Source organism: Synchiropus splendidus, chromosome 1 (genome assembly GCF_027744825.2).
Source record: "Synchiropus splendidus isolate RoL2022-P1 chromosome 1, RoL_Sspl_1.0, whole genome shotgun sequence".
NCBI lineage: Eukaryota > Metazoa > Chordata > Actinopteri > Syngnathiformes > Callionymidae > Synchiropus > Synchiropus splendidus.
In genome coordinates this window covers 28,705,049-28,728,334 of record NC_071334.1, presented here as the reverse complement: position 1 = coordinate 28,728,334, position 23,286 = coordinate 28,705,049, and the positions used below count along the sequence as shown (strand labels likewise).

The following is a 23,286-nucleotide window of genomic DNA, read 5'->3' as shown; positions in this document are numbered from 1 at the left end:
ATGTTTCTGGACTCCTTGTGGATTACCTGGTTTTGTGAAGTCAGATTTGGACTCATTTACATTTATTTTTAAATCTAATCTGATGTGTTGCAACTTTCGAGTTCTGCCATCTGTGAATCGTAGCATCAAATCTTTAAATATACTTGAATATAAGAATATATTTAAAGCACGAGAGGGATGAGAACACCACAAGAAGCCACTCCAGTGACCACTGGTTTTGTTTGGGAGGGAAATGGACCTGTAAGTTCTCTCACAAACTGCAGATGCTTGAGAGATTGCCTTGACACCTACGCAAAGACCTTTGGTTCTCCGAGGGCCCTGACTCCCCAAAATACACTGAAGTCACCATATTTGGATTGTTGAGTCTTCTTTCCAATGTGGCAGGTAGAGACAACTGTGGCGGACATACAGTAAGATCATATAGTTTGTCACTGCCACAGAAAGGAATTCTGATAACAAAAACAATATATCAAAAACATAAATCTTCAAATATCCTTTAAGTCACCAATGAAAAAGTATCTCCCATAAGTCTGTTGGTAAAGTGCATTTATTACAAAGTCTTTCCATGCGACAGACATAACCTTGATCAGTGAGGCGTGCGATGGTGAGCCATCCAGGGATCTTTTGTTTATTGCTCTGCTACCTGTTTCTAGATGTTGGCCGTCTCACACCGCCTTATTATCTGCTCAATCTCAGTCAGTGCACTTCAGGTGTTTGAAATCCACAGATGAGTCAAAGCCATGTCAGCAAATAACTGTCACTTCAAAAGTGGAGCTTTTTCACCTCCAGTTCATAACATCCTCTCATGCTGTTTACTTTCAAAGCAGCCCTTTGTCCGGGGTAATCCTTCAGAACCGCTAGCTAGAGTTACACATATGCGAGTACCTTAACAAATTTGGAACGTATTTCAAAGGCAGGGCGCAGCAGTATTATCTAATCTCAGCCTTTATGTCTGGTTGGCAGCTTGCTAAAACTGAACAGACTCTTGTTAGGTCCATCACCATTACAGTAGCTTGCTTTATATCTTTCTTTATTTGGCCTATGTTGCTGCCTCACCTAGTCGCACTGAAATAGTGCTTCATTTCTGGTGATCAAACTAATGCCACCCCGTGATAAAGAGGCTAAAAACAAGACAGCATTCATCACATGTTCCGTGGCAGACCTGACTATTATGACTTCATCGGGACTAGATAGTGGGGGGAAATCATCTTGGCTAAGAGTGGTTCCATTATGGTTAAAGCTTCTTCAAGGTTATATGCACTTTAGAAACCTGTTGTTGAAAGAGCTCATGTTTTGTTTCACGTCTGTCAATAGAATGCACGTCAGTGATGGTGCGCAATGTTTGCTTGGTAATAGCTGTTCTGCTGGCTGACGAAGGAAGCCAATTGCCTCGTGTCCTCTCTGTTGTTCTTTCACCTTAGAAATTGATACATTCAGGCGTTCAGGGATTGCACAAGTACATTGTCTGATGTTTGAGATTATCAAACCTTCAGCGCCCATTGTATAGGTTCACAGTTGAGCTGAACTTTCATGGAAGAAGCCATTGTGACGCCTGAATCACTGAGCGACTGAGACAGACGGACAGACTGATACTCATAGGCGTGTACCTCCTCAACAACCTCCCATCTGATGGGTCGTGTTTGCCAAGTTGGATCTTTTGTTCGCACTTAAACTGATCGCCAGCTCTCTAGCCTTGAAGAGTCTTACTTCACAGTCAGGTACCAGAGCAATGAACAACCATGACTGTTAGGCTGAAAGTCTGTGTCATACAAAGTCAAGATGAAAGGTGGGAACACTATCCTTACAGGGAGCCGCCACTATACTGACCTTCATTTGAGACAGACCACCTGCTTGCTGGACTAATAGTGGTCTCCATGTGATGGCTGAGGAGACCACATGAAGACATCTATCCCCAGTGTTGCGCTGCTTTATTTGACTTGAGTTGGTTCTGGCTGTTCATGGTTTTAAGCTTCATGAAGGAAGTCACTTGTATGTGATTTGTGACCTCCTCTGATTCATCCAACACAGTAAATAGATATTGTCTGCAAACATGTTCTACTCTTTCTAATGACAAACAAACTCATGTACTAGAGCTCTACATTCCCCCTTGTCACCCTCTCTAATACACCGGATAAAAGGAAGGAGGAGGAATCCAGACCCTTGTGTTGTTGGTATAAGTCTGTGGTGCGCAAAGTGAAGATGAATGGTAATAGTAGTGTGCCCTGTGGAGCCCGCACCATACTGACCTCCACACCAGACCACCTCCCAGTCAGACAAATTGTGGTCTGTGTTGACATTGCACACCCACAGCCCATGTTATCATCTCCACTGAGGAGAAGTGGGAGCACTGACACTATGTTTCAAATGCAGTCACGAATCATGTTAGCTGTGATCCATTGATGGACGCTTTTTACATCCTCAAACACAAGCTCAGGCTGATCTCCCTTTTAGTTTGGCAGCTCAAACCTGGACAACCGGTGCCTTCAGGTTTGTCACTGGGTTTGGTAAATCGACTTTGGATGGAATGGAGATCACAAAACCGAATGTAATCTACAACGCTATGACCTGTCGGTTCATCAACATCCTCACACAATTCAAAAGAAGTTTCATGCGTTCAGTCATTTAAAAAGGATTCAAGGATTAACAGACTTTTGAAGGATTGAATGCATACATGTTTGTGTAGTAAAGCATGGATTACTGCTGATATACTGGGTGAACTCTCAGATCTAGGTCCCCCAGCGTTACAGTCACAAGCCTTTGCTTAAGCAGTGTTCAGAAACGTCTCTATGATATGACTTCAGTGGAGTGGAGTGCGCCATTGAATTCATTCGGAAACAAGTCGAGGAAAGGTATGACATAAAAGTCATTTTGTCATTTGTCTTGAAAGCGGTCATTTTGTCTGTTTTTTTTCTACAGTAAAAGCAACACGTGAAGAGAGATGTGGTCTATTCTACTTCCAACTCATGATATCTGATGACATGCTTCAATGACTGCCCACACAGATGATATGAAATGCAAAACAACACGCCAGCATCTTCTGTTTGTTGGCGCATTAAAAGAAGCAGGCAGAAATTGCAGTGATCCAGAAAGGAGGCGGAGCCACCGAACAAAAGCGGCTCCACTTGGTTTCCATTTGCAATAATCCAGGAAAGCCACAGCGTGATAACGCCGTAACAACTTCCGCAGAGATAAGCTGGCTATGCACTTACTAGCCGGGAAGCAATCTTAGATATCAGATTCTCAAAGCCGAGCGGCAGGATCCACTGATCTGGCGGCCTTTTATCCTCCACACAGCCTCCATTCTTGAGACAATTTTTTAATTAAGCCCCTACCTGTCCACATCAAAAGGCAGCTGTGATTAGTCTTTTGATCTGCCTAAGCTCTTTATTACGTTATATGGAATATCTTACGACTTTGGCTTCACAATGACCCATCTGTTTTGTGTAAATGTCGGTCAGTACTTGTTCCTGAACTCAGTTGGCTTTGGTGTCCGCCAAACGGTGGAGTGGCCCCTTAGCAAACCTTCCACTCGCTGCAGTTCATTCAGGAGTTCAGACGGTTTCTGCACCAGTCACCAAAACAGTCTTGGATGCATCTGTGACAACTGCGATGCTTCATAACACACTGTGGCGTCAAGCAGCTACTTCATCGAAAAGCCTACATCTAAACAGCAACATTTGTACAGCAGGTTATAAAGCATACATTGTTTTCTGTTTGCATCTCAACAAAACAATCCCGAGTGAATTGTGAAAACCACAGTAAAAATGACATTCATGATGTGCTACAACTAACACATGAAATGATTATGTTTAAAAACAACTTATAAATTGTGTGTACTCACAACTCCAACGTCTCATTGTCACTGAGATTAAAATTGGGCCAATAATTACTATAATGAGAGGACAGATGAAAATGTAAAATAAAATGGATGGTGATAATAAAGGCCAGCACGAGCGCAAATCACTCTGGCATATCGCTCATTTCTAGTTTGATATTTCTTCTGCCTTCCCCTGCTCCCTTGCATTCAGCCATGCTTCTTTACAGAGTCCAGTTACGTCGCAAGTTGCCGTTGGTGTTTGACCCAGTTACGACATCGTACTTGTGTGCATCACAATGTATTTTGTGTTCACGTGTGGAAACAAAATTGCACTGTTTTCATTTTTTTATACAGAATGAAAACCGTTTTTCATCTTTCAAATTGCATATTGAGTTTATGTCAATTTCAAACTTGATAAACTTCGTCTGCACGATTCAAGTGCTAAGCACAAACGTTGGTCCTCAACAGTGCTGAACTCAACAGATAAAAGGGGCCAGTTAGACATTCAAGTGGCTCCTCAGTGGACATGGAACAGCCTTGATAAAAGAGAGAGGAAAAAGGCAGGATGCCGAGAAGGGAAGAGACAATTATTTGGCACCGGAATGGACTCCTTTGTGAAACAAAGCAGAGTTGTGTGCAAAATGTCCCCGGTTGAATAAACTCTTCCAAATCCAGATGGATCAGTTTTCGTCTCAGCTGACACTCAAACAACAAGGAAGAGATAGTCTGGATGTTAAAGTGAGGATTTATTACAGGGCAGTACAAAAGAATGAATGATTAAGCTTTTATTGCAATGTGTGTTCTTGTGACTCTAAACTGTCATCTTTCAAGTGGTAGGTAGAATTGTTGTGGTAAAAAAGCCAGGATTAAAAAAAAAAAAAAAAGTACAAAAAAAGATGAACAAATCAGGATCATTTGGAATAGAAAAGATGAAGGCATTAAATACAGATACCTTCTGCTTTCAGATGTATAGGCAGAAGGGCCGTAAGAGACTGTGCATGTGTGCAGGCTGCCTGTAGTGCAACACATATTTAACAGCATAACAGTCATTTCTACTTGTCACTTTGATGTTCTTGATTGTTGCAAAATAAGCTTTGATAAAAAAATAAAAAAGACTTGCTCATTCCAGACAGATTAAAAGAAACAAGCAAACAAAAAAGACAACTTTTACTGTCATTACAATTATCGCGGCAGGAAGGCAATTATATGCATTTTTATCCCACATTTTGTTAATTTCCAAAGCTTGATTCATAATGCAAAGAACTATATCGAACCTACAAAAACAAAGTGAAAATTAAAATGAAACTAAAAGGTATCAAACAGTTCTATTGTGATGTACCAAAGAGAAAGAGCCTAGCTATGTGGTGACAAAAACAACAAAACTGAATTCTGCACTAAATAAGACAAAACAACTCTAGCATAATCCAAACAAAAGTCAAAATAGTTTTTTATGTATAATCACCAAGGGCAAAAAGAGAACACAAATATTAGTACTATGAAACGACTAGTATTTAGAAAAGAAAAAAAAGGCACTAAGAACATTAAAACAGCATCTGTGCCAAGGCAATGGTTGGTGCTAGCATCAACAATTCAGAAATAAAAACAGGGTGATTCATTATAAAAAGCACAGTACAGTTCAGGTCGAGGCACAGAGATTTGGGTTCAGATGAACTCTCCCCGGTAAGGAAGTGACTGAACTCTCTGTCTCTGCCAGCGGAAGCGCAGTCGGGCCAGAGACGAGTCCCTCGGGGCCTTGAACTCGGAAAAGTCCAGCTGGTTGAGGATGTCATAAACTCCGGCACTGGCAGCAACCTAAAACAGAGAATAGAAAGTTTTTTGGTTTTGTTTTTTTCCCCCCTGAGTTTCTCATATGACCGGCTCACTCTCTCTCTACCCTCAGCAAGAAGCATCTGGTGTGGGAGATGAAAAAATGAAAACCCGCAAAAACTGGTCTCAAAGTAGAAAGAAGTCCCTGGCTTCTTTGGGTACTGCCCTCGAGTGGGTGGCATCGATAGTGCCTCTGCCTCAATAACAAGCTGCAGCATTGATGAGTTCCTTTTTAGTGGACTAAAAGCAGGAGGCAAACATAACCCAGAACTGAAGGTCTTAAATGACAAGGTAAGACAGCAAGTGAATCAAAACTCTACGTATGATACCCTACGTTGAAATGTCAATTGTTCAGGTTTGTCATCCATCATGATCATCCTGCTGTAAGTGATGTAATAAGTAAGCTGGGCTTATTTTGAAAACATTTCACCTGCAAACAGCTTTCCAATATCAAACCTAGGAATGGAGGCCATGTTTACAGTGTCTAGGTTACGGTAAAGTCAAAGTAGTCACCAAGTCCGCAGTTAGTTTTAAAGGGGCCCTATAACAGTGTTCTACGGTGTTAGCAAGATAACATCACCTTGACATGGATTGTGTTTCGCCTACTGAAAATGCTCCTCCTGCTGATGTGATTTTGTCACGTGCTAATGTGGACAAAGCTATGAGCTGAGGGAGCAAAAGAACATCTCGACACATGTAGAGCGACGGCGCTCCTCAGACCAGTGTGTAACCTCACATGGACTCAACGCAACTTATGTCATGCCAAGATGATATGAGTCGGTTTTCTCTAGCAAACTGGCTTGTTTAAGCGTCAGTGATTGATATTCTTGATCAGTGGAAACCACAACAGATTCATAGGAGCCATGCGCTCATCCATTTTTACCATGGTCGAGGTGAACACTCACACAGAGTCCAGGATGAGCGAAGAGGAAACCAACTGGTCTAGGTGACCATCTACTATCACAACTGATGACACTCCAAGGTCCTGCACGAAGCCGCTGAGAGACGCGTCAACATATCAAACAGCCTTAACGTCGTTGACGTCAACGTTTTTGCAGAGCTAGAAACAGCTAATTTTCTAGTCTTCTAGAAAACTAGCTGCATTGCTGAGGCCCTTCCTCATAAACAACCCAGTTTTACAACCAAAGTTTTATCAATTTTTCTTTTGTTTTTGTTTTTTGAGGACCGAACTAAATTTTCAACAAGGTCTGCCAAAAAAATCAGCTTGTCTGGTTTCCAACAGCATTCATTCACTGCCAACATGCCAATTTGTTAAGACATCAGACGTGTTTTCTGCTATTCATCTTCACAAAGTTTTACAGTGAGAGCAAACATTCACAGCATGTTGCCAAACTATGTACTTCCCACAAAGGACAGAAGTCCAATATCACTTGCAAGTAAGTCAAAAGAAGTGCATGACTTTGTCCCTACCTTGACGAAAACACCTGGCTGCAATGTGAAAATGAGTAGAGATGCATTTTATAAGCAATATCAAGTTTAGTTGAAAAAAAAAAAAAAAAACCTGAGAGGCAAAGTTGGTTTTGGAGCAACACCAAGTAAACACTGAACGCAGCCGAGTTATTACTTGGACGGAACACATCATGGGGAGAGATATCTGACTTAGACAAGGGCGTCAGTGTGAACCCTCCAGTCACACGCACTGTGTGGACAACTAGAAACATGTGGCCATAAAGTTAAACACGAACAAACTGACAGGTAGTGACACATCTGTTTACCCTTCATGTTTACTGAATGACTCAGCAGTTTTAAGTTGCTAAATCACCACGTTTAATTCCCAGATTTAGTATTAAAGATGAATTCCGAATTAGAAAAAAAAAAAACTTCAATATAATTGACAATACGGATAACATTTATTTTAACCACTGAAAAACACTCATAAATGCTCCAATTGTGTTCTTTGTGTCCATCAAAATAAAACACAATGAAGCGCTGTTTTGTAACAGTCTCTCTAAAATACTGACTATTTCATCTGACAGGTCTCCTTTACTTGCATAAAGTTGCTTTATACTTAGTTAAATTGCTTTAATGCTGTCATTTTGTGAAAAGACTTTTCACAAAATGACATGTCTCTTAGTCATCAGCATATCAGAACAAATGCTGTCGAACAAGTCAGTCATTACACGGTCATGGCGACTTGAATTGTCCCATTCAAGGTTGCAGAGTTTGAGTCGAACATTGGGATAAAACTGGTCTGAATAGCTTCAAGCAGAGATAGCAGACCAGCTGGGTGTTTGCCTCAGTCCGATGATGCTTGTGTGGGAAGTGAGTTCCAGATGCTTGTTGGGATGTTTGCTGTGTGTTCCTGGAAGACCTCCAGTCTGACCGCATAGTAGGGAACAAATGAGTTCAGCGGCTCTATTAGTCAGTTAGTGTGTTGAGGTTGCTAACGCGCTAACCTGACTCATCCACTCCGCTGGACAGCTGTCTAAACAGCCCAAACATACACGGACAAAACATGAGGAGGCCAAATAGTTTTGGAGCTCATGTCTTCACGGTGTTGATGTAAACCAATTTTCAGAGTCAGTCGGTTCAAAATACTTGCTTGAAAAGCCAAAAAAAACTCCATATATGTTCACACCTGAAGACAACTGGTTAGAAAAGCCTAAATATATATATTCCAATCAGCAATAACATGACGTTTTGAAGCCAGGAAGCAGTAGCAGTGTTCTCTGGAACCGTAGCCATTGACTGTGGCTCACAAAAGAAAGAACAAAATGTAGTGAGTTGACTACGCTCCAGCAGGGGTCATCTACTACATTTGTATTACATTTGTATACGGGCCAGAGAATGACAGTCGAGGCGAGATTCAAAATGTTCTTGTGTGTATGTTCTTAAAACTAGGGTGGGTGATCAAAGTCCAACCCACTTTATTCAGACTCTCCTTGTTGCAATGCATCTAGAGTTGTGAATCATCAAACTTCATTCCCAATGCACTGGGACTGAGGGACTAGTGGGGAGGAGAATAGGTGGGGCACATAACACTTGAGTTTGATACCAAGTCACCATCCAACCTGCTAAAAGGGCTGGACTTCTTACAGTGTGATCCATTTCACAGGTGCCTGAAATGTTTTAGCTTTGAGTTGGTCCAAGGCAGATGCCACCATGTTTGGTCGAATGGCTCACAACTCAGCCCAGTACCACAATTTTTTTTAACATTGAGTTCCAGATGGAAATTCAGAACAGTCCCTCATCACATCACATTTCCTGAAAATTTCATTGACATATGTTGCTAACTTGTCAAGTTCCTCAAAGTCTAACAGACTAGAGCCGGCAAAAAAAATCACCCCCTTGGCGGAAGTAAAGATCTGAGGGGACATCACAGCTGGGAAAACGGTTCAGATACTAACCGTCTACGTCCCCCATGCAGAGACGGCTTGAAGCTTCGGCCATGTGAAGACGAGCGAGACCACAGTCTGTAGGTCTTTCATGCTAAAAGCATGAAGAGCAAGAGCTGACTCTGTCACATCAACAGCTGCAGGCGCCCACACAAGTCGCCAGGTTGCTGCTTTTTGTACAAGCAAAAATGGGCTTCAAATACAAGTAAAGTCTCAGATGTTTCGCTTTAATTAGTCGGACTCCAACTGTGCAAGCTTAATGACATGTGGGCAACAAAACAAAATACCAGCCCACGCATTTGATAAGGACAGACTTTTCACTCATCTGTACATAATACATTTAGGATTTGACATGACATGTTAGAACAAAAAAAAACAAAAAAAAAACGGCTTGATTAAAAAAAAAAAAGGTCAACTTGAAAAGTTTTTTATATTTTTAATTTTTTTACCCAGACGGTTTTGAATAGGAAGGTAAACATAGCTGGTGGCAGACCACAAAGAATAGAAATATGTCCACAAGTGGAAGGAAGAAGGTACATACTGTAGGGCTCTGTTGCAGCGGGGGAGGAAAATATGTCACAAAGGGGCAAATAATTCTTAACAGAGGATGAAAAGAAGATTGTAGTGGTGGGAAAACAACAGAAGACGAGTGTCTCTGGATCAATACGGGATAAAGGGTTGACCTGCAGCATCAGTGCTCTGAAAAGATGGGGATTAGTGGAAAAATGGAATGGATATTGTCCAAGTGTCAAAGGGAATATTAGGTTGGGGTTTGGAGAACAGTAAGCTTCTGGGTCAGCACTAGGGGTTGAAAGCTATGGAAAGATGCAGGGCCAGCTTTTTCCAAAGAGATATGTGACAAGCAAAAGATGGAGGATGGCTATGCTAACCAGAAATTTGGGATGTGCAATGGGGCTGAATGGTATGGACAAAATTTCATATCTCAATATTGCATGCCAGATATAGATAAAGATATAGGATGGCCAAGATCAGTTGACACAAGCATCAAGTACTGATTTAATCAATATCTTTTCAGTTTAGCACTTCAGTAATGCTTTATTGAAGTCACCAGCGCCGCACCAGTCTTCACACAGTGTCGGAGCGGTCACAGTAGGACCGATCAAGTCTGGCCAACAGCGCAACTTCAATTGGAGCTGATGTTCCTCTAACTTGACCACAAACTGCATGGTTGCTGTTTCTTTACTCTGCGTAAAATGGGTGGTAAAAGGGTAAAAGGTTTCAGGTTCCGCTTCGCTTCTCTGCCATTTTTGCAAAGCTTGGCCTGCACAACACTTCACTTTGCATATTCGTCTTTTAATTAAAAATCCCTAAGCAGTAAGAATGTCCGGATTAGTGGCTTCCAGATGGTGGATCAGGTCAGGATCATCAAGAATCTTCTACTGTTTTTCATAATAAGCATCACTCACAAGTCATCGCCAAATACTGGAAGAATTTGAAACCTCAAGTTTGAAGGTGGAGTGTTTAGCCATCCATATTGTTTTCTGCTGCATTTTTTATCTCAGGTACTGTAGAAGATCGAAGCAAAAAGCTCTCCCAATGTGCCTCTGAGAAAATCGTAGCGCTGAATGGCTCAAAAACCTAACTAATAAACACACACATGCCGTGTGTCCAGGACACTCTGTTTGTCTCACATGTGGCCAGTTGTGTAACTTCGCTCTGGATATATGAAGTTATTAGTGAATCTGGCCTCTGGCATTCAGGCAGGTCAATAATCATCCTGACACGGTCACTGGTCATTGCTCATTACTGATTGTACTGGTCGGCTATTTGATTTGTGCCATTCAGTCCTCATGCCAGGACATAACACGTCTCCTGGAGAATATGAAGTGATTAAAACACACCCAGACACTAATAATATATTTTATCAAAGTAATAATGATGATGTGACAGCACCACTTGGACACAAAAAGAGCTCATATTATCCAACAATTCAAGCAAAACATAAATACAACTAAATTTGTGAGAATATAAATATAAGCATATAAATAAATACATCTATTTTGCAAAACATGAAAGTGAAATACTAATATCAAGCCTAATGACAGTAGATTTTGTGTGTTATGTATGTTGGAAGGGTATCACCGGATTGAGGTAATGGACATCAGGGTCTCCACTACATATAGGGATGGGCGATATGACCATATTGGATGGTGAACGATTTGAACATGTTAATGATCTGCCAAAAAGAGGAGTATTGTATGGATCTCGTTCTACTGTATAAGCTATAGATCTATACTGACGCACTGTGCAGACTCTTTGCACAGTCTGCACAAGTGCACATCACCCCGCCACATTTGTCGTCGGAGCAAACATGCAGGTAAGAAACACCTCTAACTCGATTATACGCCGCAACGGCAGAACAATGGAACGTTCCTTGTCTGACCTGCAACACCAAAGACTGTCTGACCTGCGGTGCTGACAAAACTAACGGCTAACTTGACGTCTCACTTGAGACCAAAGATGTATGTATAAACCCTGCAAAACTAGAATAAAATTATAAAAAGGTTGACTGGTTTTCCTGGGATGGTATTCTGTCTGCTTTGTAGAACATGTTTTGAATCATGTTCAAAATTGTTTGCATTTTCATTTGACCCTTTCCGAAAAAGCTAATGAGGGTTTTTGGTTCACTTAAACCCAGTTACAATGATGTGTCGAAGAAAGCAAATAGTCATACCTTCACTGATGTCTTATTGAATTACCTGTCTTATTGAAAGCCATCTTTATGTTGCTAGAGTGCTCTGTGATCAGTTACAGTGTTGTTGTTTCCCATTTCATATATGTAGGTTCTTTGGGAAAAATCTGTCTCCTAAATAATTTTTCACATACAGAAGTGGTTTGGTTGCACTCTGCAGAAACTTGCAAAGTAGTTTCAGAGATACACGTAAAATTGTGATATAAAACAAAATGTGATATGCTATTTCTTGCCATATTGCCCACACTTTGCTGTAAACCACTGTGGTGCACAGCTACAGCGTAAATGAGAGCCACCATGTCTTCAGAATAATAATCTCTTTTGAAAGATGAAATCTGACATGCTCAAATGTATGTAAACATTGAAACAAATGGATGCGGGGGACACAATTATGGTGGTTTTCCCGCTTGTTTTTACGGAAAACATAATGAGTGAAGTCTGTTGCTCATGGAAAAACAAACGGAAAAATACAAAAAAACAAACGTTTATATCAATAAAAGCAGCTGCTTGTCAGCAAAATAAAAGTGAAAACAAAACACGAACACATAGTGAGTACGTGGTATACTCCGACGCAAATGCATGGCATGGATGAAAAAGCCCTAGTGAGACCCAGCCGTAATATGTGTCTATTTCAACTATTCTTACATAATGAAATTTGTTTCCCACAGGAAGTCTGACCAACAAAGAGAAGGACGATCAATTGCATTCTATTCATATCTGAGTGAAGTGTGTCCAGCAGTGCCACGATCAGAGTGGGTCCCGCACATTCTGCATAAATCTTGGTTTTAGCAGCAGTGGGATATCTAATCGTTATCAGAGGGGGAATAACGTCCCTCATATTGCTCCCCAAGTTTCCAAAATGTGCAAAAATCTTTAATAAGACAGTCCAACTTTCAGGACAGGTGACAGTGGATAATACAGTGGGGGCCATGGGTTGAAGACAGCTCTGCGTAAGAATTTTTGAGACCAAAAAGGCAAGCACATCACTATATAGACTGAATGTATCATGAGTTGCTGCACCTCAGCGATGTTCCATTTTTCAGTAACCATGTCAGCTACGTTACCTCACATTTGTACCGATTGGACCGGTTGACTGTTAACTACAGTACAATATAATGGCTGTTTTTACAGGCCTTGTACATGGTGGAGAGTGCATGCTCAGCGTCGGCCGGCTGCTTTTCGTGTGGCTGTAATGCTTGTCAGAAATGTGTTACGTTTAGTATGAAAAAAAAACGACTGAAAAGTACTTTTTTTTTTGTCTCAACTTGGCTCGTAAAGAATTGCATTACGGCCAAACTATGTCATGTACAATGCTACCTGGGCACCAGCTATCTTGAAGGGAATCGCGTGTTAAGGTGAAAAAAAACTGACATTGATAACACATTCTAATGACAACCACCAGGCATGAGTCACGCCTTCAATGTGCGCACCAGTGGGTTGAAAACAGGACGTCGGATAAGTCACCCGAAGCAGGTGAGTCTTAACCAAATCTACTCCCTGAAGCATCTCTCATCACCCTCTGTACAATAAGTTCTACAGAAGTGCTGATGGGGGAAACTGTCATCTTAATAGTACATTTATGATTTATTTAGATTTTACAACCCTTAATAGTCCCATGGTAAGGAAATTCAACAATGTATTTCTGATTGTTTGAGCAACAGAACCAAGAATACCTACACAGCACACATCGGTTCATATTTCTTTAAAGCAGCTCAACACTGGTCAAGAATATTTTTGTGTGGAACTGCAAACAGTCACCAAACCTGGGGCCCACCCCGCAGTCCATACGGGCGAAGAAGGATTGAGGACAGTCAACAGCAATAAGTGTCAATACAGGTCATAACATACACCTGCATATACAGGCATCAAGCACAGTCATTTTGGCTGGATTGGACGTCTAGGACCCTCAAACAATCAAGAGGCTGAAGAAGTTGAAAGTAGACTGATAGTTGCTTGATTGACGAAGCCGTTTTATTCATACAATAAATTAAAACAGTAACTGGCGATTTAGCATGTTACACAGGGTCGGGATATAGAGTGTCCAAAATAGATCGAGGGAGATGTTTGCGATCACGACATTGCGATTTCCTGGTGCGACAGCTCATGGTCAGCAGCACATTTGTTATTCTCACAGCTTATCTGTTTGGCTATATCATGACTACACTTTGTAAATCAAATCAAATGCTTTACAACATACCTTCAGGTTTGACACGTCAAAGACCTGCGGTGCACGCAATGAATGACTTCATTGTCCTCTCAGTATCACAGCCTCGGTTCTCGGCAGGGTTTCCCATTCCTGCACTCTTGAGTACGAGCGTTCACATTGGCTACGATGAAAATGAATGAGAACTGCATTTCCGCCTAACTGTCCTAAAGGGGCTTGCTGGTCACATGGGTGGCTGTAACATTATTCTTAGGAAACTACCAGTCACCAAGCAAGCTACATTATAACAACATCTAAAGAGCCATAGTCAGCAATTTATGACAATGTTCAATATGATCACAGAAAACATCAAAACCGAAACTCCTCTAGTTCTTGATGTGTACCACTATAGTAAACATTCCTCATGACATGATTCCATCAAAGAATAAGTTCAGATTTGGCAAAATTATTCTGACCTCAGACATCACTCTTCACCACTGAGATGATATAATGCAGTTATGTCTTATCGCATAAGGAGTCTCAAACTGTTCACACAAATGAGCTTCAGTGGGTGCAGCCACACATTGGTTAACCAATCAGGAGCCAGCTGAAACAAGCAGCACCAGTCTGACAAGCAACAGCCTTCAGACACTTTAGTTAGTTTTAGCATGATCTGTGAATGCCTCCTCCTCCCTACTCACTGGGCAGCAGCATGTCTGCTGTCATGTAAAATCTGCATCCTGCAGCACATGCACAGGAAAATGCTGTGCAGCACAGCGCCTTCAAATTAAACACACCATTTAAAGCAGAGAGTTTTCCAGGCTCATGAAAGTGAGACCGCTGCAGCAGCAGGCTGTTAGCGCAGCAGGCTGTTAGCGCAGCAGGCTGTTAGCGCAGCTGACGCTTAGCAACACCCGCCGGTGCGAGTGTGACATTCAGAATGATAAGAAATAATTATTCATTTCACAGAGTTAGATGAGCAGCCTTTATTTATGCAGAACAGCAGGATTCGTTGGCCGTTTTGGAGTCGGGTGCAGCATTCGTCAGCCACCTGAATCCGGAGTGGAAACGTTCATAAATGCAGTGCTCTCTGTCTCTGAAGTAGTATGTGAATATTTCATGGACTCTCAAATCAAATCAAATTAAATGTTTTTCTTTTGTCCTTTTGACATAATCGTTGCTGCATTCTGCAAGGTTTCTCTTGAAGAGGTATATTAATACACGTCACGTACACGGTCTCATCATTTTCATTACAAATTCAATGTCAACCCATGTGATCGGTATCGGTGATCAGTGGTGATCAGCACTCTGGTTGATTGGTATCGTGATCAGCAGCAAAAACCCCGATCAGAGCATCCCTAGTTAAGAACAAAAACATTCACCCATTGTGGCCCTTTTGTGAACCACTTTGAGAAAAAAACACAGCAAAACTGAACAAAAACCCAGAATCCTTCTTTTACCAATTATGACTCATCTCTGTCAGTCTCGACCACTCTTGAATAGAAATGCTGAGTTGGCCCAGTCCGAGACCGAGACAAGACCGAATGAAAATGCATTCCAAACCAAGACACAAAAAAGTGGTTTTGAGAGCCAGTCTCGAGACCAAGACCAATCTCGAGTATTACAACACTCGTACTATAACCTTTCACCGATTTGTCAACATAAATTCTGGTAACTGTTATAAGTGACTTGATAAATTGTGTCAGCATATATATTTGAGCACACTTTAGACTTAAAACACACTTTAAACTAGAAATAAAAAAAAAAAATTACTTGCTTATGGTAAGCAAGTAAGTAGAGTAATTACAGTGTTGTTTAGCACGAACTTTCAGTGACCATTCCTGGGCTAAACAGTCAGGTTTAACTTATGAATAAGTTGTTTATTCATGGCAATATATGTTCCTTATCCTTAATTTAAAATGTAATTGAATATTGAGCTGTGTACATTGCTTCTCCACCTTGAACCGTTTGAAAACCTCTCAACACTTCAAACTCCTCTAAGCTGATCATAGCAGTGTAAACTAGCCGACCACTTAAAGGAAAAATGTGGAAAATGTGTTGTGATAACAGCTTTCTGCAAACATATCTGTAAACACCACATCAGGCAGACCTGATAATAAACCGTGTGTGGGTCTGTATTTGTGTGAATTGCCACCTACACACCGCTCATTTGCTTGGAATGCACATAACTTTTGGGGGGTTTTTTTGTTTTGTTTTTTTTGTGCTGTAAAGCACAGCTGGCGCAATGATTAATGTAGCAACAACAGGTTGATATTATGAAGTTCACCGTGTTAAGAACTTGAGCCCCAACCAAACTAGAGCAAGAACAGGGAGCTAGAAATACAAGTGGGGCTTACAGCAGGCCTCCAACAAGTTTTCAATTTCAAACTGAGCACAATTGAATGGCATAAAAATTTCGTGTAATTTCTGAAATGATATTGGATGGATAGATGGACGTATGAAAGATAGAAGTTCAAATACCTGTTCCATCCAGAGTCCGAAGGGTCGCTGCCAGGAGTCTTTCTTCTCTAGATGCAGATACGTGTTGAAGAGAATGAGGTAAATGTAGCGCTCCAAATACTGCAGGCTCTTCAACAGCAGTTGCTCACAGTCCTTCTCTGACTTTCCACTTTTTATCTGAGAAAAGACAAAAATAAAATCACAGTTTTTTTACACTTACAAGTTTCAAATCCAGATCTAATTAATATCCAATTTATTTTTCCCTTTCACTGATTCTTAAATTGTGCTAATGGTAATAAACGACACCCTCCAGCTACACTAGTGCATTCTCCACAATAATAACTTCATTCAAGTACATCATCTTGCATGAGCTGAGCCCATAAGAACATGGACTATCACACCAGAATTTATTGATTGACAACAAACTCGATTGTTGGTGGAGACATCACATAAGAGAGAGCAATGTATTCAGTGTGCTTGTGCCAGATGGATCATGTATGATCTACACCGGATTTGTGCATTGAAGAGTGAAAATGCAAAACCTCCTCATGAAATGATTAATACACCAAATAGTCGTCTGCCATTGCATTGCTATGCATTGTACTGTATTACAGGTTAACAAGTCAAAATTTTTGTATTGAGTCACACCACTGACGCATTCCTGGTCCGTTTCTTTTCTAAAGTAAATCCATGCGTGAAGTGTGAAGGTCTGTCTACCAGCTGTGTGTTTGTTTGCCTTGGAGTCTGCATGCCATCGGCAGGCAAGAAAACACTGCTCAATGAGCTGGCATAAGCACTTTTCTCCAGGCGGCCTGGTTTGGAGTTGATGAATGATTTGTGGTAGTCATGGTATCTGCTCACGTTTCTAGAAAATATGGAAAGGCCATTAAAAATCTTCTCATTCCTGCTGAGAGAGTGATGGGCGTTTTACGAACTAGCTGGGATCGTTTAAAAAAAGCGTGGAGAACCATCATGGTGGATTCATTTTAAGCACAATGACGCAACAGTGAGTCGTGGAATGAGTGGCTTTTCCTGTCGGTTCCAAAGCAGCTGTAGTTGGACTCAAGCTTTCCAAAGCATCTGCAGCTGAGAGCGAGAAAGCAGACCAGTCAGCCGTCTGCTCATCGTCTCGCAGAAGAATGCGGAGGAAAAACACCACCTCTGGCTTTCTCTTTTTCGCAATAAAGGAATTTCAGGTAACCACCGGTGAACCCGATCACCCTTTATACCCTTCACCCCTGAATATTTTTTTCCCCCCACTCAGTTTCATGCACTAAAAAATGCGCCCTGCATGGTAGTAATCTGCACACCAGCTCGCTGTAGAACTCACTCAAACCAGATTATCTTACATAACTCACACTTCCACAGCGCAGAATCGTGCCTCACATCAGCAAGTGGCCAGGCCTGATACTAAAATAATAGCGGTAGAGACATTAAGTAAGCAATACACTCAGACATTAGCAATGTGACTTTTTTTAACAAAGACAAGAGTGTTCACTGCCCAGTGTCACAATGCTAGTACAAGCAATTACTTATGAAAGCTATATAAGGATTATATAAGGTTGATTACAGGCAATGCCTCAGCATAACCAGGCAGATATGAGTCACCTGCATTGCCAAAGTTTTTCATATTAATCGCCATTGCAAGTCATAGCAGTTTTCTCCAACACAAAAGTTCTTGTTCTCACAAGGATTCAAATTTAACAAAAACAGAATATTTTTTTCTCAGTTTATGACTCAATCTCTCAGTACCAACGTCAATGAGCAACCTCTTCTTACTCACCTTTATGTCTCAAAAACCCTATTTTTAAACTCATATAAACACATAGAAACTGTCAGATGTTTGCTGAATTGAATTTGTTACCAGTCTGACTTGAGACTGGGAGACTACTTAAATATTATAAGTTGCACAAGTTTGCTGATTCAATACAAATATAAACCTGTAATCCATACTGTCGTTATTTAATATCATGACATCATTTTATCCTCCTAAAATGGTGAGTCACCCTGATTATTTATTTATTATATATTGTAAAGTTGAGAAATGATGACACAAGTCAGTGTCGGCTGTCCAACCTGTGCTACACCAGCTATTATAAGGCCAATCTAAGACTTTAAATATGCAATTTCAAAACTGAAAAAATAAAACTCCAACACTATATACAGATTTTAAATCACTGCACTAAAGTGTCGCCATTATGATGGTAAGCTCTGGCTGCATTTGATACTTGGACAACAATAAAATGATAAAATAAAGAGGAAACATGTGAGACATAGGTCAGTAAGTCAAACAATTCAACTTGTGTTGAACCGCTCCTGTTAGCTTACCAGCCGACCGGCAGCAGGCCGCAGAGTCTGTGCAGTCACCACAGAAGAGGTGGATTGTGTTGAAAGACCCCCACAATGGCGATTCCGAGAACGGAATTTCATCTGCGGTCTCGCAGAGCTCCTGTCACCTCTGTGGCGCTGTTGTCCATTTGAAGCAAAAAAATCATCTTTCAGACTACGCTGCGTGATGTTTGATCGCGTCACACACCACTATTCGTATTCGGTGAATGACTGCTTTTTTGCCGTATCCTGCGGCGAGTGAGAGTTGGTCAGGAACCAAAAGAAACACATCGTATTGGAGCCTTACTGATTTTAAATAAGAAACGGTTCTTGATTCCCATCCCGCTACATGACTCATGAAACGGCAACGCACCAATCCACAGATTTTAACATCACGTCGACAGCTATCTTAACAAGCAAATATTCTGATATCCTGTGACATTTGAGTGTGAATAAAACTGCATCCAGTAGTATATGATGGCCTGAAAATTTCCCAGAAAAAGTTGAGAATAATACTATACTCTTTCACAGAAGTAAAATAGCAGGCGAGATTGTAACAAGCACAGTTTAAGTTACAAGAAAATAACATTGAATAAAAACTGGTCGTAGTAAGTTGTCTGTTTCTTGCGCAGGATGGTTAATGTGAAATAGTCATGATAGTAATCCAACTTGGATTCGAAGAAGAATTCTTCACGAGTAATCCAGGGGCAGCTGTGAACTAAATATATAATACAGAGCACGTGGTGCAACCAGGGAACAGAGGGCGTCTGACAACCCCAGTGGATTTGACCTTTGAGTAGGGCAGTTGAGTGAGGTCTGAACGGTGAAGGGCACATTATGGAGGGGCTCAGTCAGCTTTGACATATGGTGCCAATTACCAGCTGATGAGGTTTGTCGGGGTAAAGGGGCCAATCCATATTGGCCGTTCCCACCCAGGTTAGCACAAGCACTCATTCATCAGAGCAGGGAGAACGCCTCCCACTCAAATCCTAAACCAAACCACAACCTGTCGAAAGGGGACAGGAGGCTCCTTGACTTCAAACAACAAAAACGTCCAACACAGACTGATTTTCAGTTGCTTCAGTTAAGATGCACAAACCGCTGTGATTGCAGCTTTGAAGATGTAAATCATCAGCGCGGTGACACAATAAATATATATTTTCAGTACAGAGGTCAAGAGTAAGTACTCGTATAGAGATCCTAAAACAAAAACAAAAAACACAGTTGGAAGTAAAAAGGTTCACCAGACATGCATAGGTCTTGTGGGTGAGGGTTTTTATTGGACCTCTTGCAAAGTCCTTCACAAACTGAAATTCAGAAAAATGGAGTTTTAAGAGTTTACAAAATAATAATCATTAGTCACTTATGATTATTTTATACTTTTTATTTTATATAAAAGAATATCACCCCATCGATGCATACCCAAACTATGCAAATGATGTCTTTTAGAAAAGACACTACTAAGTAGTAAGTCATCCTTTTTGCAAACTTATGAAGTTCATTTGAAATTTTGGTCTGCATTCCTAGTCTGCCAGGAAATCATGATGATCTTATGATAAGAGGAAAAAATCAAATGAACAAAACATGACAAAAAAGGTCATAAAAATGAGGTGGAACGCGACTTTCCCGTGTGTGGCATGACAATATTAGATCGTGTTGACGATTGCCCAAAGTGAGAGGATCATTTGGATTGTCTTGTTCCCATTCTACAGATCCACGCTGACGCGCCACCGCAACTCTCACGTCTGGTTTCTACTGGGAGTGAACCTGCCATGCCACAGTCTCAAGGATGAAACGCTTCAATTTCAGTCTGTGCCGGCTCTCAGAGGCATCCCAGTGGCTGACTGATGCTCCATGTCGCTTTAAATCCACTGAGCTTCAGTTTTTCCCAAAGTACATTGGATCACTCAGCCAGGAAGAAGATCCTGTAACTTTTTGATGTAAAAACCTATATGGAGGGTGAAAAACACCCTTTACGCTAAAGCACAGCTGTGACAATTGCGTATCCGGCACAAAACTCGACAGTTTCACTTGAAACTTGAATCCACAGACAGCCAGGAAAGTGATGTAATGAAGTTAGGAGGATAAATCGATGTCACAAAACTAAACATTGGCAGCAGTTGTGTTTATATCCTTTTTTTTTTAACTTATGGAGGTTTTCTTGTCTGATGAACAATGGCAATGTTTGCGCCGCACAGTTAACAGAGCTAACGGAGCTAATAGCTATACGTAATGTCTCACTTTAAACCTTTATTGACAGTTGTTGAGCATCAGGTAACCACATATCGCCGTCTGATCCTTTTTTGATCAAAAAAGTTTGCATGGTATTGAATGTTTTGGTACACTTTCATCCAGTTAGAATGTCTGCGCCGATGAGAGCAAATAGTCACGTCTTCACTGATATAGTAAGCTTATTGAAAGTCATCTTTTATGTTGCAAGAGTGCACTTTATCAATGTGTTGGCCATTTAACCTTTGCTTCATTTATGTTCTTTGGACATGTTGGCAAAAATCTGTTCTTTGCCCAAAATTGCCAGATTTCAGGATGTTTTACACACATAAGCAGTTTAGACACGCTGAGCAAAAACGTGCATACAAGTCTACAAAAAAATCCATGTAAAATCCTGATTTTAAGATTTAAAAAAAATCATGATGTGATATTTTCACCTTATCGCTCAAGCGTAGTTCCACCTTCCCAGAGTTCAACTTCTGTCTCATCATACCATGGAGTTGTCTTGTGGTTCATCAAGATATTTTGGGGGGTAAAATGACATTTTTTTTTAGATAGTGGTGTTCGTTTTTCTCTTTTTCTTTCCTTTCTTGTAGTGGAGTGATAACACTGACCTTAACTGAGGCTCACAGTTCTTTGAATGTAGTTTTGCGAGCTCATGGATAAGTCATCGCTGCGCTGTCCTGAGATGGTTCACCACTGTTCATGTTTTCACCAGTTGTGGTCTGCTGAAATCCCCAAACTTTAGAGATTGCTTCATAACCTTTTCCAGACTGATATTGGTTTGTTCATGTATTTCTTTGGTCATTTTCATATCTAGCTTCTGAGGAACTTTTGGTCTACTTCACTTAGTCAGACAGGTCCTCTTACAGAAATGATTTCAGGATAGAGAATGAGTTGCATCTGGTTCCTAAAAAACTTTAGGAATGAATGAATGTTCAATTTCAGTCCTCAGACACATTATATTGGGGAACATTTGGGGAAGTCCACAGTTCACTATCTCTGAAGATGTCAGAAACGTATGCCATTGAGCTACTATTTTCATGGGTTAGCCAGCCAGTCGGCTGGGAGCAGTGCAGTGAAATAACACTTTGAGCTCCAGAGCTGGTCTTAACGGATAAAGTTGGTGCCTCTTTTTTAAGGCAAGCAGAAAAGCCGAGAAGCAGACAGAGGATGCTTTACACTAATGGCTTCTACAGATCCCAATACAGCCAGTCTTTTCCCTGCTTCGGCACAGTACCCGTGAAAGTATAAAAAATGCACCCGAAAGCTGCAGCCGAAATTACACCACTGCTCCTGTTTTCAATCCGGCATTAAACAGTTTGGAGAAATGATAAAGGAGCAATGTCTATAGATGATTTAGGACACCGAGTAGAGATTGCCAAAGCCACAGGAAAACATCGACCTCATCAATCTGGCCCAAAAGCAATGGAATAAATTTACCTAAATAGTACCGTTTGACCATAAATTTGGCCAGAAAACCCACTCTGACACTGAATCAATCACATACAGAGACACCTACAGCGCTGCCCTTAAATACAAACAGTTACAGAAGAAAGAAAATAAAAGTTTGAAAAGTTTAAACATGATTACAGTTAGGACACAGTCCGTGGCAGTCTCGGAGGTCCGCAGTCGAAACAGCATTTCGCCTCGCACCAAAGCCAGCTCCCTGCGGAGTACCGCACCAGTTTGCTTATACTTGACGCCACCAAGTATCTAACTAATCTAAAAACATTAGGGCTAAAGTTCGTCCAGAATATGACTAGCATATTGTTATGAACCACATTAAATAACATCTTTATTGGGTTTATGTTGGATGAAGATGTTTAATGCAAAACACCTGACTATTTTATAACATCATCTGTGTAGTTCAGACATGTATTTTACATAAAATAAAGGTGCTTTGCAATTAACATGTCTCCATATGAGCAATCAAGTTTCTGACTCTCATTCCCTCCTGTTCCCCTGACACCAATACCATGTTGTTAACGACTGGAGTGCTGAGGTTTACAATGCTGACTCCAGTCAAAGGCCAAGCTGCCAACTTTCTTTTATAGCTGTGTGGCCCACTTCTGATGCTTCCACACCCACTGTGGTTCATACAACGGTGGACAGAGGTCACCATGGTCACCCTGACCTATGTCTGCAACTCTCTACACAACAAACTGTGACACATTTCATGTTCTGACCCAGCAATTTTAGCCACCACATGTCTGATAGGTCAGACCCCACATGAGACTTGGAACTATATCAACACAGTTCCCTTCTAGGATGTTTATTGGTGGACAACTGACTGGGGACATTCCACAAGAGCTGCACTTCGGTGGACAGGTGAGTGCAGGGTGTCGCTACATGTAAACCACCGTGGTGAAACACTATGGCTTAAATGAGATACACCATGCCTTCAGAATAA

At 41.1% G+C, this 23,286-nt stretch overlaps 1 protein-coding gene across 3 annotated transcripts in view; it reads right to left on the bottom strand.

Moving 5' to 3' along the window:
• Window positions 1-4,544: 4,544 nt before the first annotated feature.
• pald1a (phosphatase domain containing paladin 1a) overlaps window positions 4,545-23,286 on the bottom strand; it is a 56,468-nt gene continuing 37,726 nt past the window's right edge. For all 3 annotated transcript variants that reach the window (XM_053875186.1, XM_053875167.1, XM_053875177.1), the window contains 2 exons: window positions 16,338-16,493; window positions 4,545-5,629 (listed from right to left, as the gene is read on the bottom strand). In XM_053875186.1, coding sequence (XP_053731161.1) covers window positions 5,480-5,629; window positions 16,338-16,493 — 306 coding nt within the window. In that variant the 3' untranslated portion in view covers window positions 4,545-5,479. The remainder of the gene's footprint in view (window positions 5,630-16,337; window positions 16,494-23,286) is intronic.